The sequence below is a fragment of the Trichomycterus rosablanca genome, chromosome 12, assembly GCF_030014385.1.
Source record: "Trichomycterus rosablanca isolate fTriRos1 chromosome 12, fTriRos1.hap1, whole genome shotgun sequence".
In the NCBI taxonomy this organism is placed as follows: Eukaryota; Metazoa; Chordata; class Actinopteri; order Siluriformes; family Trichomycteridae; genus Trichomycterus; species Trichomycterus rosablanca.
The window spans coordinates 9,517,474-9,535,686 of record NC_085999.1 but is presented as its reverse complement, the minus strand read 5'-3'; the positions used below and the strand labels follow the sequence as shown (position 1 = coordinate 9,535,686).

Here is an 18,213-nt window from a genome sequence, read left to right as displayed (position 1 = left end):
GCGATAGTTGTTGGCATTAACCACCAATCATTTCAACTGGTTTTGCTCAGTGCCGCACTCTAACCTATAAAATACAGTTCATGGGCTTTGTCAGCTTTAATCTGTAGACACATTTTCTACATGATCCATGTCATGTGACTTTATGCTGTTCCAAACCAATTAATCACTTGTCAGACACACAATGACTAAAAATTTAAAAAAATATTTGTCTTGTCAAAACACTGATGACCTTTAATGTAAGCATTTCACACAAGCATTAGACCGCTGGTGTCACCAGCCATTGTCTGACCCCTTTTCCTATATATACCAGAAGGACATGTAATCTACAGTTCACTACAGTGCATTACAGTGCTACTAGTAATCAAATAGGAACACGTATGTCTAGATGTACACTTTCTAATGTCATTTTTCTTGTTCAGCCTGAAAACCTGATGGTGAATCTGCGTATGCCCGTACCATGTGTGAAGCTGGTCGACTTCGGTGATGCAGTGCAGATATCAGGACACCGCTACGTGCATCTCCTTCTGGGAAACCCTGAGTTTGCAGCTCCCGAGCTGATCCAGGGCACACCAGTTTTTTTCTCCACTGATGTGTGGAGTGTGGGAGTGCTGGCCTACGTCATGCTGAGTGGAGTCTCTCCCTTCCTGGATGAGAGTCTTGAGGAGACCTGTGTCAACATCTGTAAACTTGACTTCTGTTTCCCAGATGAGTATTTCTGCGGTGTGAGCCAGGCAGCAAAGGAGTTCATCGTCTCAACTTTGAACCAGGACCCCAGGAAGAGACCAAACTCTAGTGCATGCTTACAGCACCCATGGGTGAGCGCTCACAGTGGGGACTATTCCAAAACTCCGCTAGATACGGCTAGATTGGCTGCTTTTATTGACAGACGCAAACAGCTGCATGATGTCAGACCTGTGACGAATATTAAAGGTTTGGTCAGTACAAGCATGGGACATACCATATAAGAGGATGGAAGGTCTAAAGAGAACTGTCTTTCACACCCATTTACAGGAGGGATTTGCCACTTTACACTATTACACCTTTGAACTGTTCAATCCTACAGCATAACTTTAGAATTAAATACTAGTCCTTGACTAGAATTCAAGTGTATGGTCTCAATAGATTAATGGTGACAACTTGTGGCTAGTTAGCACGGAATTAGAAGGACAGGACAGGTTTTGAAAATCCCTGATTTCCTTTAGAAATAGTGCACTGAAGCATTGCAGAACTGTGTTAATGTTTACACTGGTTTACATTTTAAATACTGCTGATTAAAACAATACTATAGCATAGATTTAATGCAAATTAAATGTAACCTTTGAATGTACAGATAAAAAATAAAGAGGTGTTTAATTTTTTTCTTTTTTAGAAAAAGGCATTGTAAGTAGAAATAGGCAGCGAATATTTTTACAAATTCATGGCAGTTTAAATATACACAATCAGTTTTGCTAAAGATTAAAACTTGTAATTAGTGCTGAATACTACAACATTATCATTTCCAAGAGAAAGTCACACTTTTATTGTGCATTTGGATGGGAAGACTAAAACAGACTAAAAAAGTTTGCTAACTTTAAATTGACAAGAGGGTTTTAATAATTTATAACTGAGTGGGCCATGTCATGTTTACTTTGAAACTTGGAGAGAAAACCCTACGCCTTAAACATATGTATTTCCTTTTACCCTATTTATTTAAGTGAATGTCTGATGTGTGTGTATGTGTGTGTCAGAGATGGGGACTTAAGTCTGCGACTCGAGTCCGAGTCGCACATAAGTCGCACACACAGCGACTCGTGACTCGCAAAAAATGACTTGTGGAAAACAAAAGTCAGCAACATTAGTTACGTGTGACAATTATATATATATATGATCTGACATCATTCTGATCGTGTCCTTTTCTGCTCTCTAATAACGCTCAGGCCGTTTTAAACCGCAACGCACGCAATGGTTAAATGTTACAGCCAGCTTCCGGCATAGTGATGAAGCATTGCTCCCTACTTAAAATGGTGGAATACCCTACGTAGTGCACTTCACAGTAACAGATAATGTGAATGGAATGCTCCTACAGAATTGGCGCTAATGATTGTAAGAACCGCTTTCTGTACCAATCAGACCTTCTGATTTTAGTTCTTCTGATTTTTAGTAAGAAATGCTGTTATTTGCATGTATTTAGTTTGCAGCGTCACACAGATGATTGTTAATGAAACGCTTGATTGGCTTTCTAACAAGTTTGTGTTTTACTTCACAAAAAGTTTGGAGGTTTTTAATTATAAGCACATTTACAAAATAACGGATTATATTCCTAATGGGACACACGGTTATACATTTAATAGCATCTGGAACAACATAAGCTAAAGTAAGCAGTATTATGGATTTTTTGCTGTGTTTCGGATTTTGGCCGCTGTGCCGTAATTTGCAATGAAAACTTGAAACAATGAAAGCTTTTAACTGGTACCTAGAAAAGTAAAGGCACAAAGTAAAACGACAAAATACAGCCGCTAATCTGTTGTTGTTTTTATCTGAACTTACATACTTACATATTATTTGTTTATTTCTACGCTACATTTCCAATATATGTTTTGTGTATATTATAATGGCTCATGACTTGACTCGGACTCTAGCCTAAAGACTCGTGACTCGACTCGGACTCGTATTTTGTGACTTGTGAACATCTCTGGTGTGTGTTTGTGTTTGAATGTTTATTCGATAAATAAATTTGTATCTGAATGTTGTTTAAAGTTTGATTGCCCAACACAGATTGAGACAGTTGATATATTGTTCTTGTTCATCTAGCTTGTTAACTTGAAGAATGTTGCCCTGTCGTATATTACCAATGTTTCTAGAATATGCTCCCGACCCAGCAAGACTGTAACAATAAAGCAAAAAAAAAATAAAAAATACAAAGTGCTTAGGATAACATTTAGCTTACAATGGATGTGTTTCATTATACTGTAATATTCAAAAGGTTTAAGGACAAATCCAGATGCTTTTATATCAAATTCAAGTATGCGTGATATGTACGTGTTTAACTGCCATTAATGAATGGGTCGCAAGGATTCTGTGGAAAGATCTGCAAATATTTTAAGTAATTTTTTGTTACCGATCACACAAGCTAGTTTGCTTACTTTGTTAGAAATCATTGCAGTGCTATCACAGTATATGGTGCTTCAATGCAGCATGACCAGTATCTAGTTAAACTGCTAGATAGGACTTTTCTAATTCTTGTCAGTATTCATTCAGCATTTCATTCCAAATAAAGTACACGCTATGTGGTATGATGTTTCAAATGCTACACCATCATTTGCTGATATTTTATGACATTTGTTTCATTAAGTCATAGTGCAATGGGCTTCAAGGATTACTTTAGTATTCTGCAAACAACTTAAATTGTTCTTGTCATTTAAGTCTTGATAGTATGACTGTACATAAACTGAACTGTACAATTTGCATACTAAAATAAATTTCTTTCTTAAAAAGGTGGTTGTTATTGGATGTTTAATTAAAATGTTTAATAAAATGCTCCAGATTGTATTTATCTTAACATTAATTTTTTTGTAGTGCATAAGGCTTAATCTTAGTAGTTTACGTAGTAATGCCGGACCACATAAGCTTTCTTTATCCTTGTGTTTTGACTAGTCAGTTAAATCTATGTGATTTATTTATTTTTCCTAAATGCAAAATACATACATACAAACAGGACCTAATGGAGAACAAAAAATTTCTACAATGATACAATGACTTCTGTTCCATAAAACACATTGATATTTTATCGTCATCATGGTGTGTGTATATAAATCTCTGAAAGTTGCAAAGTAAACGTTATTGCTAGCTTTAGGCTAATATGCAAAAACAACTTAGTCAGTCAGTATTTATTTTAAAATAAGCAAAATAATCTGCCATATATGTCTGTTTGGCTGAGTTTGTATTTTAGTTAGCGAACAGATATCTTACCTTAGTTAAATGCTGTAGTTAGCTTTGTAGCTAGCTGTAAGTAGAGCAGTGATGCTTTGCTGGCTAACTTAGCTATTGATAATTCTATTATTAAAGAGCAGCAGAAAGGAAAACAGAAGACATTCTACTATTTTTGTCATGCTACAACATTTGTATTTGACAGATATATCTGCTATTATCTTAGCTGCTAATGTTAGCTCTCCCAGGATTGTTTGTTTGTTTGTTTATTAGGATTTTAACATCATGTTTTACACTTTGGTTACATTCATGACAGGAACGGTAGTTACTCACTACACAAGGTTCATCAGTTCACAAGGTTATATCGAACAGTCTTGGACAGTTTAGTGTCTCCAATTCACCTCACCTGACTGAGGACGCCTCTCAACTGACATGCGCCCCCTCCGGCACGTACAGTCAGTACAGACTGCATTTTTCACCTGCACGAGTCGAGCTCATACACAGACGGGCACTGTGTATGGAGGGCCACACCCCCATCAGCATTATTCCTCAGCCCTGTGCAGGTGCCATCAGTCAGCCAGCAGGGGCCGCAGTTGCACCAGTTATGAGGACCTATAATCCAACTTTTTTACCCCTAACCCTGAACAACAGCCAATCGTTGTTCGTGCTGCCGCCCAGCCCAGTCGGAAGGCAGAGCTGAGATTCGATACGATGTATTCGGAACCCCAGCGCTAGTGTACTTTACCGCTGCGCCACCTGAGCGGCCAATTCTAAATTATTAAGATTTTCTGTAGCACTTTTTAGGTTTGGATGCACTCAGGTCTGAATGCACTCTGCACACCTGTCCACAGAATGATACTTATGGGATTGTGACCAGCTTCTGTCAAGATCAGTGCATGCGGACACAGTTGTGGTGTCTGAATACATGTTTCTTTATGCTTTTTTAAACAATCATTTAATGTCGTTGTTTAGGCTTATAGAGATGCCTATATGCATTGAACCCAAAAAATAAGCCGTAAAGATGACGTTAATGACTACTGTATATAATTTGGCCGCTTGGGTCGCGCAGTGTGGGTTGGGCTCTGCACCAGTTGTGGAGAGATACAAATAGGTAATTGGATACAACTAGATTTGGAGAAAAAAAAAAGGAAAAAATGCATAAATAGAATAAATAAGACTAAATTATGTAAATAACGCAAATGTATATAGTGTGTTGTTGGTTTGGGGGATTGTGGGTAACCGGGGTGTATCTAATTCTGTTTTGTCTACGTGGGGGGCGGGATCGGGTTCGGTCTACCAGCTGTGTTGTGTTGGGTTCATTTTTGTCAGGCTGTTGCCATAACGTTTGTTTTATGAGGTTAGCAGAAGCTTAGCTGATATATAATGTTCCACTATTCTGCAGCTAAACCAATGCAGTACGTTTTAGGTCATGCAAATAAATACAATCACAAAATGTGTAAATTTGAAGTGAATTAAAAGCAAGAGTTTGGTGGAATACTGTTAAAATACTTAGATACCAATAGGATCATTCTCCTCTTGGATGCGACTGGTCACAGGCTTTATTTTTACGTTATAAATAAATACCACTAATACTCTTTCTTCCAAAAATAGCATGTACGGGTTGTTATCTGAGGCACAAGCTTGCGCCAGATAAGCAGCATCCAGTGCAGCCAGCTGATCGGCTTGTTTATTTATTAGACTGCGTTTCGTAATCTCGCGAGAAAATACGAGAACGTAGCAACAAGACAACCAAAATAAATTCTGCTGGAGAGTTGGGAGTAAAAGGATGGCGGCGTCGCTGCTCCGCCGGGATAAGAAAGCTACAGCCGCTCACTTAAAGGCAGACCTGAACCGGACAGACAACAGCTCCGGACTGAGGCAACTGCAAGAACTGCTTGATAATGTTCTGAATCCGGAGAAGGCTGCGGGGGACAGCGAGGCGCTGGACTGGTGTAAATACCTGCTGGCAGGCGGAGACGGCTTTGAGGAGTTCTGTTTGACCGTACGCTCCTATGATAACGCTACACTCTGTGGCTTAGTCTGGACTGCTAACTTTGTAGCCTACCGCTGTCGGACCTGCGGCATTTCTCCATGCATGTCCCTGTGCGCGGAGTGTTTTAATAACGGTGACCATACGGGCCATGATTTTAACATGTTCAGGAGCCAGGCTGGCGGGGCCTGCGACTGTGGAGACAGTAATGTCATGCGAGAAAGTGGGTAAGTTTATTTGCTTGGTGGCTACATGCTAACCACAGGTGTAGCTATGTACCAACAGCAAGCTGTTTATTTTTGTTTGAAACAAATGTCAGGTTTGTGTTGCTCTCTTTTTGTCACGTGTCAAACACTAAAATGCGAAATAAACCCAGTAACAACAGGATGTTTTGATAGTTAGCTATGCTAGGTAGCCGGAGAATCTAGCCAGCTAGGTTGCTAGCATGGTAATATAGCTAGCCTAGCTGCACGCCTTACTGAGTGTCAGTTCGGTTTATTTTTAACCACACAGAGTCTCACTGCCAGCTCGTGCCTTTTTTCCTGTACATCATATAAACTTAATTACAAGCAGCATTTTACCAGGCAAATGTCACGCTGTTTACACAGATTTATAGGTTTAGACGTAGCCTGAACTTTGATTTGCCATGTTTGCGTTTAGGTTCAGTTGTAGCCTAGTGGTTAAGGTACTGGACTAGTATTCAAAAGGTCGCTGGTTCAAGCCCACCTCTGCCAGGTAGCCACTGTTGGACCCTTGAGCAAGGCTCTTAACCCTCAATTGCTTAGACTGTAAACTGTAACAGTATTGTAAGTCACTTTGGATAAAAGTGTTCTTAAAATGAAATGAAAATGAGGTTTTTAATGTCGTGTCTATAGATACACGAACTGATTTACTGTAATTGTCAGTTTTACCATGGTAAAATAAACTAATACCACTAAGGCCCTGGTACTCAACCATGCTCACAAATAGTTAGGGTGAGTGCATGTTTATATTCCAGTTTTGGGTAAAGCTTTTACCTGGTTGAAGTGAAACCCTTCAAGTACCTTTGGGTATAATACCAGGGCAGTGACTTTATCAGATTTAGGTCAACTGATTACATATAAAACATCAACACTGAGATGATTTGTTTACTTTTTGAATCCAGAACATTAGCCACTTTGCACAGGATTCTACCATGTTTGTGATGTTGCGAGCCCTTAGGGATGTGTGTCATTTACTAGACCAACAAGAACCATGTGAACACAGCATACTTCTTCCTCAGGCTTGCTTTAATGAAGGTGTTTGACCATAGTGTCAATATATATCTGCATTATTTGTAGTAATAATGTTGAATCCATGGGTCAACATGAAAATTCCTGTAACCTGATTCACTAATACAGCGGGATCCAGGTGCCCTCAGTTTCACAATCTCTTCTTAAACAGGTTCTACCATAAAGATCTTGGCCTTATAATATAATTCCCTATATACATCTGGATCTATGGGATCATCAAAGCATACTTCATAGCCGTTTCATTTTGGGGTTTTTTCCAGAACGTTTAGGAAATGTGTTTAGCAAAATATATGAAATGTCTAAATTACATGCTTAAGACTTCAAACAGGTTTTATAAGTAAGTGTACACTAGGCCACATTTATTATATGCATGTGCATTTCTTAATACACCCAGACAGTACTTGACCAGACTGTAGTGCGATCTCTAGTAAAACCTGTGCTCAAGAGTCATAAAACTTTTTTCCATGAAGACAAGCCAGCTCAGCTAATGCCAAGACCAGTCAAATCCAAGTGATGCATGAAGTGATTCAGTGTAAATTCCAGAGCGACCAAAACAATTTAGGACACGTCACAAATCATCTTGAAGTCACAACCCACAGCAGCTTAACCGAATGTAATTGTTGAGACTTTTCTACCTACTTACCTACATAAATATTGACATGGTGGTATAGTAATTTCAGTTGATCGTTTAATAAGAAGATTTGTCTGTATTACATCTGCATATGTTTACTGAGGTTCATACAGCTATCCATACAGTTCATCCACTACTTTCTCAATTAATTTTCAAATAATGTTATATAGCTAACCAACCAAACACACTCAATGGCCTCCTGTGGTCAGAAACCACAGAAAATCATATAGGACTAGTGGGAAATTAAAACAGTCATGTCATAATTGCCATGAAGGAGGTTTGACTCAGTGAATTTAAGCACCATACCAAATTAACATTTGTTACACCCTTGCAGCCTTGGGGGCATTGAAGGTTGGCATTGAAGTCATCAACTAGTGTGCATTTGGGAGGAGATGAGAAAAGAATACTGATGATGTTTGAAACTGCATTTTTACAGCCAGTCATATCTGAGCCTCGAATAAACAGAAGAAGACAAGTCCTGTCTAACCCTTCAGCTAATTAATGCACTGTTGTTTCAACTCCAGTAGCACCACATATACATCAAACTGTGTTGAGAGATTTGTGTAGTGTCTCAGTGTAGTGTCTCAGTGTCCCTTTTCATTTATTTTAAAAAATATATTAACTTAGCACTTTGCTCTCAATTAGAACATGTATTTGGGCAAGAATGCTAGCTTGATTTGTACACCCCTGCTCTTTTGCTGGTGTGCCTGATTCCAGAAAAGTAGGGACAGTTTTACAGTTTGTAAAAGTGCATTAAAAGAATCTGATGAGTACAAAGAAACAGTTTATATGGTCAATGTTTTCAGTGACCATATAAACAAATGTAGAACTATTTCAGTGTAAATATTAACAGATATAGAAATTTATGTCACCAACATGAGACAAAAATAATTAGGACAGAGGCATGTTTACAACTGTTCCATTATTTACCCTTTTATTCATTTTGGGAACCAAGGGTTTTGTATTTGGAGCTTTTCAGTTACTCAACAGTTTGTGGTTGAAGTTCTCTTAAATCTGCTCTTCAAGATTTGCCATTTATTTCCAATAGGAGATGAACTACAGATAAGGCCGTCAGGCACATGATTGCTGTGTTTATGAAACCATACTGTTTTAGCATGTGTAGAATGACGCAAGACTATTCGCATGAAATTTGGCACAAAGACTGAGCCTTTGATGGATCCTCCTTTTGTACCCAATCATAATTACCTCACCTGTTCACAATTCACCTGCTTACAGTGGAATGTTTTCTAAACAGGGTAACATTAATATTCTATGAACTTCACTTTTATTTTGCCCATGCTAACTTTTCTGAGTTTTGCAGAAACTAAACTAAAACATTAAAATCATTTCTCTGTACTTTTGGCAGTTTAATAAGAGTTCAAGAGAATGAACAAATCACAGGTTTTTGTTTATTTCAGTTTTTCCAATATTTTCCAACTTTTTCTGGGAATGGGGTTTGTAGTTATAGTACTAGACTTGCACTATGCCAGTAGCCTTAAAATGGACAAAAGGCAAAAGCATTCAATCACTATGATAAATATTTTGTACCATTGTATGATTAGAGGAAGTCAAGCTGCAGCTCTCAGTCACAAGCAGACAGACGGAAGGAAGTGGCTAACCTGTGTGGTGATGCTGGCAGCTATGTGATTGATGTTTTTGAGCCAAGTACAGACAAAATGAGGTGTCTGTGCAAAGACGCTCTTTTTAGGAACCTGCACAAGTTGTGCTGGACAATTTTTAACCACATGCTCTTTTTAATAAATCAAATCACTGTGTCATTTCTTATTTCTTAATAGGGGGCAGTTTAATTTCTCTGGGCAAAACACTTACACTGTTTAAGGTTTTTTTTTTTTTTTTAATTGGTTTGTGGTTTTGTAAAAGTTAAAAAAAAATCAGTGATTTAAAAACTGTATTTTACTTCTTTTTTTGTTAAAAACATCAGAGGGATATTTAACATTTTACTATATTGGCTTAATATTAAATAAATGCACTGTATATGTTAATGAATATATAGATTAAAACCCTTGATACCCAGATCTCAGCAGTAACAAGCTAGTGTATTTTACTGCTTTGTCAGTCAAGTGCCCAATTTTATGAAATATATGCTGATTCCTAATTTGATACCTGAAACACATTACAAAACATAAGACTATGAAAGCTGTGAAATGATACATGTTGAATTAAATTTTTAGAAGACACAGCATTAAATATGGTGATATGATATAGTTCTGTTATAATTATAACCACATGGATTGGGAAAAAACCCTGTTAATAAACAGTTTGTTGTGGCGTCTACGAATGTAAGTTATTTTTCAGGGCCGTTTCTGCCTGTTTTAGCAAGCCAGTGCTAAACCACATTCTGCACTTGTTACAACAGAGTGGCTTCATAGTAAACAAATGCAGGTCCTGGAAGGGCCTGACTCCAAAACAACCTACCTCATATTGAAAACGTGATGAATTATGAAACACAAGACGTGACAATGCAGATCTAAGACTACTTACACCATTTAAAAACAGACACCATTAAAAAAACATTGTTAAATAAAATGTAATGTAGCATTGTTAAACATGCTATTTATTAAAAACATTTATTATCTGCCTACTAAAATCATCTTTTTTTTTCTGCTGTCCCAACTTTTCTGGAATTGGGTTTGTACATAATGTTACCTAAGCTGGTGCAACATTGCAATTTTGTAATATCCAGACTGCTTCATTAGCTATTTCAGCAACACAGTGTGTTTATTTTATTAACTAATTTTAACAATAAGTATTTTTACTATTCGTTTCATGTTTCTTTAAGAAGATATGTTCAGATTCACTGATACTTACCATGTATAGGCAGCAAGAATTAAGAAAGTGGAAAAGATTTGTCTGTTTAAACAAAGATCAGTATTGTTCTCTATGCTTCTTAATGGATGTCAAAGCTGGACAGTAAACAAGTGGGTCAGAAAGAATATTGATGCCTTTGAACTTTGGTGCTGGTGAGAGTACCATGGACAGCACAGAAACAAACAAATGGATCCTCGACCAAATAAAATTTAACATCTCATTCAAAGTGCAGAGTCTCTCTTATTTTGAACACCAGTTCATTTAAAAAAGACAATTTTGCTTGAAAGAGTTGAAGGTAAAGGAAGAAGAGGATGCCCAGCAACAAGATAAATGGATGCAATTAGAGGAACAATGGGTCCTAAGGCTTCTGGGTGACATGTTCAAACAGAAGACAGGATGTTCTTTTTGACATAGTTTTCAATGTCTGTGCAGACTTGTTTACTAGTCCATTTCAGTGAGCTTTCATATTCTAGCATTAATATTTATAATATATTGCATTATATTGTGCTATTAATGTGTGGGGTTTTTTTGTATTCTGCACTAATGGATTGTTTTGTTTAAAACATGAATTTCATGCTTCAGGTTTTGCAGAAGGCATCGGTTAAAAACTGGTGAGAATGTTCCATCAGTTCCCCGAGATCTACTGCTCATGTCTGAGATGGTTCTTCCTCGTTTCATCATCAGCACAATCCAGTACTTAAGAGAAGGCTACACAGAGCCAGGTAAAACCCAAGGATACACAAACTCCATTTAACACATTTTACAGAATTGTGTAACCAAAAAATGTAACCTAATTTATATTATTCTGATTGTCCAATAGACCTTTAGAAAAATATTTTGTTCTTTTTAACACATGATGAATTTGTGATTAATATGTGCTCTCTGCTGGGTTTTCAGAATCTGCCACAGACAGAGATCTACAGAAGGTTCTTCAGCAGCTGGAGCCTCAAATCTCTTTCTTAGAGGAGCTCACTAAAATGGGTGGAGCCATGCGCACTGTCCTCACAAAGATTTTAACCAATCAGCAGACCTTTAAAGAGTTGAGCATGGGTAGGTATTGGGTTCAGGACATTGTGAAAATAATTTAGCTTGTCATGTTTTAAGAAAGATGATCTCAAGTCATCATACTCATAGTGAGGTATGGAGGTAGGAACAAACTGGGGTATTAAATGTAATTCACAAATGCATAAAAATGCCAGGGCAAAAGGTTCACCATTTTAGCTTAATGAGTGATGGGTGACATTTGCAAGTGCTTGATTTCTCATCTCTTGTAGGCTTGTTAAATTGTTCAGTTGAAAACATTTGGAACATGGAATAGATGTTTATAATAGTGTTTATGCTGTATGGCTAAAAGTATGTGGAGATTTGACTAGAAGTTTGTTAGACATTCTATTTCGAACCTATTAATGTGCAGTTACACCCCTTTTCTTCTCCTAACTGAAAAGGCCTGGCTTATAATTAACATTTAAATTAATACCAGAGATGTTCAGTATGGTTAAAGACAGGACTCCTTGCAGGCCACTGAAGTTACAATACAAAAACCTGTCAACCCTTGTTTTTATGGATTTTGGTTTATGCACATGGGCAGAGTCATACTTTAACTGGAAAAGACTTTTTTGCGTTCTACCATCTTGATGTTTTTTGTTTTCATCTTTGGCATGGAAAACTCAATGCCTGTTTTTTTCCGAAAACAAGCTGAAATAATGACTCATCTGCCCAAAGCTCATGTTTCCATTGTCTTTCAGTCAATCTGAGATGAACTCAGGTCCACAGAACTGGTTTTGTTTCTTCATAAAATCGATGTACGTTTTTCTGTTTGTATAACAGATTTTTAGATTACATTTCTTTGTAAACTGTGTTAAGTCTCGACAGTTTTTCGAACCACTCTATTTGAGTACAATATTTAACAGTGTTTTCCAGCCTTGCACTACACAGATTATTTGCAATCTTTTTAATTTCTGTTCTCTTGTATGATACCCTCACCTGTAATCAGTTCACCTGCTTAATGTAGGATGTTTCAAAACAATGCAACTTTAATATTTACTGTTGTTTGTTAATATTTACTCTTATTTTGCTCATTCAAACTTTTCTCAGGAACAAGAGAATTAACAAATCAATCTTATTTTGACAAATAATTAAATGTTTTGGGATTTACAAAATGTCCCAACCTTTCTGGAAATAGGGTTTGTTGATTATTGCTTTCATACTACCAGTGATGGATGTGGTGGGGGGTGGTGGTGGTGCTGGAGCCTATCCCAGCTTTTCAATGGGTGCAAGAGGCACACAGTAACACCCTGGATGGGGCACCAGTCCATCGCAGGGCAGACACACACACACACGCTTACGCTCACGCTCACACTCACACTCATGCTCACACTCACACACATACACATTCACCTGTAGGGAAATTCAGTGACTGCATGTTTTTGGACTGTGGAAGGAAACTGGAGGGAAGGAAACTGGAGCTCCTGGAGAAAACCCACGCAGACACAGGGAGAACCTGCAAGCTCCACACAGAAAGGACCCAGACCGCCCCGCCTGGGGATCAAACCCATGACCACCTTGCTGTGAGGTGACAGTGCTACCCACTGAGCCACCATGCTGGGCTGAAACACATGAACTTAAAATTAGGAGCGTTGTTCACATACCATGTTGTATATGGCAGATACTTTTGGCCAAAGTGACTTGGCAATAAGCTAGAACACATTTAAGCAGTTTAAGGTTCAAGGCCATGCTCATGAGGCCCAACATTGGTTCTCTAGCAATTGTGGTTTGGAACTTATACCAGTACAGAAACATGACCTCTGAAGTTCCAATACCTCTAAGTTCCAGCAGACTTTACAGTTGTGCTAATTCCTAAGCTTTAGCTGGTAAAGGACATACGGCAATTTTTTGAGTCAATTGAAATGTGAAATTGAATTATTAAAAACCCTTCAAATGTAACTGACTTGACAGAGAAAAATGAGCGAGTACCCACATGTGCTCTGATGTGTACATGCAGTATTAAAATTTATAGGGTTAATTTTTTGGAACTAAACATGGCTCTGGAACTTTAACCCTCAGGTACTGGAATTATAGCCACGATCCACATTTTCTGGATTTTCCCCCTTTATATCCCATTTTAGTCATTTACGCTTGTGAATCCGCTGCCGCTTGCACAACCCCTGATCTGATCAAAGAGACCTGTATCACCAACTGCTATCAACCTGCAGCCACGTCCTATCACTTGTCAGTGTTTCGTTCCCACACAGAGCTGTATCATGTATGGACAGCCATGCTAGGCTCCATAAGACTTACCTCCACTCACACAGGCACCCGGGAGCTGGAAGAGACCCCATCCAACCTTCCCTTCTTCAAACATGGCCAATTGTGTATGTGTGTGTGGGACACATGGCCAACTTGGTGACTCTGCTGAGATTCTAACTCTCATGTTTGAACACACTGCCATGGTGTACCACCCCAGCGACCATTATTTGATATCAGTAAATTATGTAGTATTGTGTACTTGTTAATATTTGTTCATTTTATCTAAATGACTGGTACACAAGTTACACACGTGTGCATGTTATTTCCTCCACAGGTCAAGAGGAGAATGTGTATGCAAAAAGAAACTATGAAAAGTACCTGTCAGCACTTAAGAGTTCTGGCTTGGTGTCTGTAGAGGAAAGGGGGCCAGCTGGAGCAGCGGACCCTTCTGCAGGAGCTGGAGCTGGAACGCTTGGCTTAATGGGTAACTTGCACCCTTATGGAAAAATATTCATGTACCTGATGTGGTTTTGTACATTGTCTGCTCATACCTTTACTTATATGTGATAGGGGCCACTGCAGCGGTCAGTCCAGATGAAGAAAACAAAGAGGTACATTTTTGCTTAAGTGCAGACTGCCATGACATGTCGTTAATATGGTTTGCATGCCTATTATAGAACCTTAATTAAATGAAATAAAATTCGTCGCACTTTCTTTTTCTTTTATTTAACAGGAGGATCAGGATGGAGGGCAAAATGTGGGCCAGAGAAAGAGGGTAAAGCTAAGCAGCAGTACCAAAGGTGAATGACTTAAGCACAGTTCATAATATTGAGTTATTGTAAAAGGCTACCCACATAACCAGTTATACAATTCTTGTGTGTTCTTTCTTTCAGATCCATCTATAATGGACACTCTAAAGCATAAATGTTTTCTAGAGGAGTTATTGTTTTGGACTATTAAATATGAGTTTCCACAGAAGATGGTAACTTTTTTACTCAACATGTTGCCAGATCAAGACTATAAGGTATGTTTTACGCTCTGAAAACCACACTTTGTGCAAACTGAGTTTTTTATTTTGTTTTTGTTGATTTTGTTGCTTTTGGTTGTTTCAAATGACTTCCACAGAATAGTGATTTTAATGCAGTGATGTACTTCATCTCCTTTTTCAGATCACCTTTACTAAAACATTTGTCCAGCACTATGCCTTCATCATGAAGACTCTTATGAAGAGCCATGAGTCAGATACCATGTCTAACCGTATTGTGCATATAAGTGTGCAGCTGTTTAGCAATGAAGAGTTAGCGCGCCACGTCACTGAGGAGTGCCAGCTGCTAGAAATCATGGTTACCGTACTGCTGTACATGATGGAGAGCTGTCTAATTAAAAGTGAACTACAAGGTAAATGTGTTTCAGGGCTGCCCATTTTAATCGAGCAGTCGCGAAAGTAACATCTGGCTGAAGAATATGTCTGACTTTGTTGTTTATATTATAAATATTATTTCAAATTATGGTGCTTGGGTGGCACAGTGTTAAATAACCAACTACCGCTGTGATTCAGGGTTTGATTTCTCAGCTGCGTTCAGCCTGTTGGGTGTCTACATACAGATATGATTCACTAAATTTTCAGTAATCGAGGCCCCAGGATGAATTGGCATCTTGTCAAAATGGTATTATTGCATTGCGCATGGTCATTCCAGACCCACTGCAACCCTGACCAGGATAAAGCGATGGTAAAATCAGCCGAGGATAAAATAATGGCCAAGGAGAGGCTTTAACATACATTTAAAGTTTCTTCTCTCTCATTTTTTAAATACTGATGTTAATACCATTCATTTTAATTAGTTCAATGTCTTTTTATTTTAAGTAAGTGTTAATATGTTAACACACCTCTTTACCCTGAAGAGCAGAATATTTAAAGCAGTAAAAATTATTTAAATCTGTGTACCACATTGCTGTTATTTAGATTATACATTAATTTTATAGTGCTCGGGTGGTGCAGCAGTCTATTACGCTAGCCCACCACCACCACTAAGATCTAGGTTTAAATCTTTGCTGTGCTATTGGCTGCCCGGGCATCTACACAGACTTGATTAGGTACTGGGTATGTTAGAGTGGGATGGCTAAAGTCCTGGGTATCTCTGCATCCAGTGTTTCCAGATAGAACTGGTCCTGCCGTGACCCAGACCAGAATAAACGATGCTTATGGAAAATAATAACACCCTTTTAATGCCATTTCTATTTATTAATATGATTCATAGAGTACTATTGTGGTATTTTTCTGAATAATGAAGAATATACAGTGGGAATATAATGCTAACTCTTAATGTGTGCTCATTTTAGATGATGAGAACAATCGTCATGTGGTGGTGAATTGTGGAGAAGCTCTGCTGAAGAACAACACCTACTGGCCTTTAGTTAGCGACTTTATTAATATTTTATCTCACCAAAGTGTAGCAAAGCGTTTTCTGGAGGATCACTCATTGCTGATGCACTGGATGAGCTTTGTCTCTTTTTTTCAAGGTAAGTTTAATGTGCACTCACACCTTTTTTTTTTTTTATTTATACAGAGAGCAAAATGGTTACATTTTTGTGCTGAGTACGATCTTTACATGTTTTTTAGGTCAGCTCACATTGTCATGTCATTCCCAACCCCCATCACCCTAATGATGTCTCTATACTGTATAAGCACTAGCTAATAGCACATGTTCAATATATTTTACTCAACATGATCTGGTTTCATTTTAATTCCACACAGACTTATTACCTGCAAGATTTTAATGTAATTAAGTCTGACCAATTTCATTCTTACCTGCTGTTTCTTTGCTTAGGAATGAATTTAAACAAGAGGGAGCTGAATGAGCACGTGGAGTTTGAATCTCAGACTTATTATGCAGCCTTCGCTGCTGAGCTTGAGGCCTGTGCTCAGCCTATGTGGGGACTGCTCACACACTGCAAAGTCAAAGTAAGATCTACATTAGTTACTACTGGTCAATAATAAGTCAGCCATAGCATTGTCTGAATTCCTGTGAAGTTTATAACACAGTATGAGATATTTAGAATAAGGGTTGGCCCTTTATTCACAATGCCAAGACGTGTTTGGAGTTTTTATTTGCATAAAACTGATATGTTTAATAATAGTATTAGAAATTAAGGACACAGCAGCTGACTGCCTTGCGAGTTCTGCTCTGGTGCTGCTCATAAACGGGGATGCAATAAAATGATGTGACCGATTTTACAAGTTGATGTACAAATTTAAATAAAAAGCCACCTGCAAAATAAATAAGTGCAAAAACACTGAGTACATTATAGCTTTTTACACATCTTATAAAAATGCATAATGAAATGAGGTTGTAGGAAATAGGCACAGTCAACCCCTATGAAAAATTAAATATACTGGCTTGTGCTAATTATGTAGTGGGATGCACTTATTACAGGTGAAATATATTACTTTTATATTATGCATGTGGTGAATGGTACATTACACTAGGTAACTGCAAAAACCTTTGAGTTTTATAACGCTAAATTCTTCATTAAATCACACCTGCATAGAATACAAGAAAATAACACTAGTCAATAAAGATGTTAAACATAACATTGCAGCATTAATATTTTCTGTAAGATGAAATACAAATAAAACAATCTATTAAATTGATATGCAATATGGGATTTTATCTGAAACACTCCCAATACACACAGCAGAGCTGAATCATCTCTGTTGCTACTAATGGCTAAAAAGCATGGGGGATGGAAAAGAAATTAAATTATTGCTTTGTTATATTGACAGGAAACACAAGAGTACACTAAAACAGTGGTGCGGTACTGCCTGGAGACTTTACAGATATGGTTTGACGCCATTGGGTTTGTTGATGAGGTAAGTCATTTAAATCACTATATCACTATTGCAATGTATCTGTTAAGTACTGAAAAAAAAATGATAGGTGCTGTACTCATTCAATTTAGGAGTGCTAATCCTCTTGTTTAACACCTCTTCCATAGCCTTCTCCCAATCAAGTAACCTTTCATTTACCTCTACACCGATATTATGCCATGTTTCTTAGCAAGGTAAATAAATCCTAAAATTTATATACATTTAACAGTAAGCATGAATCAGCACAGAATGTGTTTTGAATTTTTTATTTTTGAATCTAGTTGGTGCTCTTATATGTATCTGTATTCTTGATATGATCCAGGCCGTGAAGTGTCAAGGGTTGGATTTGGACAGTCTGCTCCCTGACCAGGAAATGCTTATGAAGATTATGGTGCATCCTCTCCAGATACAGGTAACTAACCCCTAAAGGCTGTAGACCAGGGGTATTCAACTAAAATTTAAAGGGGTCCAG

At 37.8% G+C, this 18,213-nt stretch overlaps 2 protein-coding genes across 6 annotated transcripts in view; both read left to right on the top strand.

The window, feature by feature from the left end:
• Window positions 1-970, top strand: part of kalrna (kalirin RhoGEF kinase a) — a 192,004-nt gene extending 191,034 nt beyond the window's left edge. For both annotated transcript variants that reach the window (XM_063006545.1, XM_063006544.1), the window contains exon 60: window positions 420-970. In XM_063006545.1, the coding sequence (XP_062862615.1) occupies window positions 420-965 (546 nt within the window). In that variant the 3' untranslated portion in view covers window positions 966-970. The remainder of the gene's footprint in view (window positions 1-419) is intronic.
• Window positions 971-5,692: 4,722 nt separating this feature from the next.
• ubr3 (ubiquitin protein ligase E3 component n-recognin 3) overlaps window positions 5,693-18,213 on the top strand; it is a 71,486-nt gene continuing 58,965 nt past the window's right edge. For all 4 annotated transcript variants that reach the window (XM_063005483.1, XM_063005482.1, XM_063005480.1 and 1 more), the window contains exons 1-13: window positions 5,693-6,123; window positions 11,210-11,349; window positions 11,525-11,677; window positions 14,208-14,357; window positions 14,444-14,484; window positions 14,607-14,673; window positions 14,767-14,897; window positions 15,043-15,271; window positions 16,214-16,393; window positions 16,702-16,835; window positions 17,658-17,744; window positions 17,870-17,935; window positions 18,064-18,153. In XM_063005483.1, coding sequence (XP_062861553.1) covers window positions 5,693-6,123; window positions 11,210-11,349; window positions 11,525-11,677; window positions 14,208-14,357; window positions 14,444-14,484; window positions 14,607-14,673; window positions 14,767-14,897; window positions 15,043-15,271; window positions 16,214-16,393; window positions 16,702-16,835; window positions 17,658-17,744; window positions 17,870-17,935; window positions 18,064-18,153 — 1,899 coding nt within the window. The remainder of the gene's footprint in view (window positions 6,124-11,209; window positions 11,350-11,524; window positions 11,678-14,207; window positions 14,358-14,443; window positions 14,485-14,606; window positions 14,674-14,766; window positions 14,898-15,042; window positions 15,272-16,213; window positions 16,394-16,701; window positions 16,836-17,657; window positions 17,745-17,869; window positions 17,936-18,063; window positions 18,154-18,213) is intronic.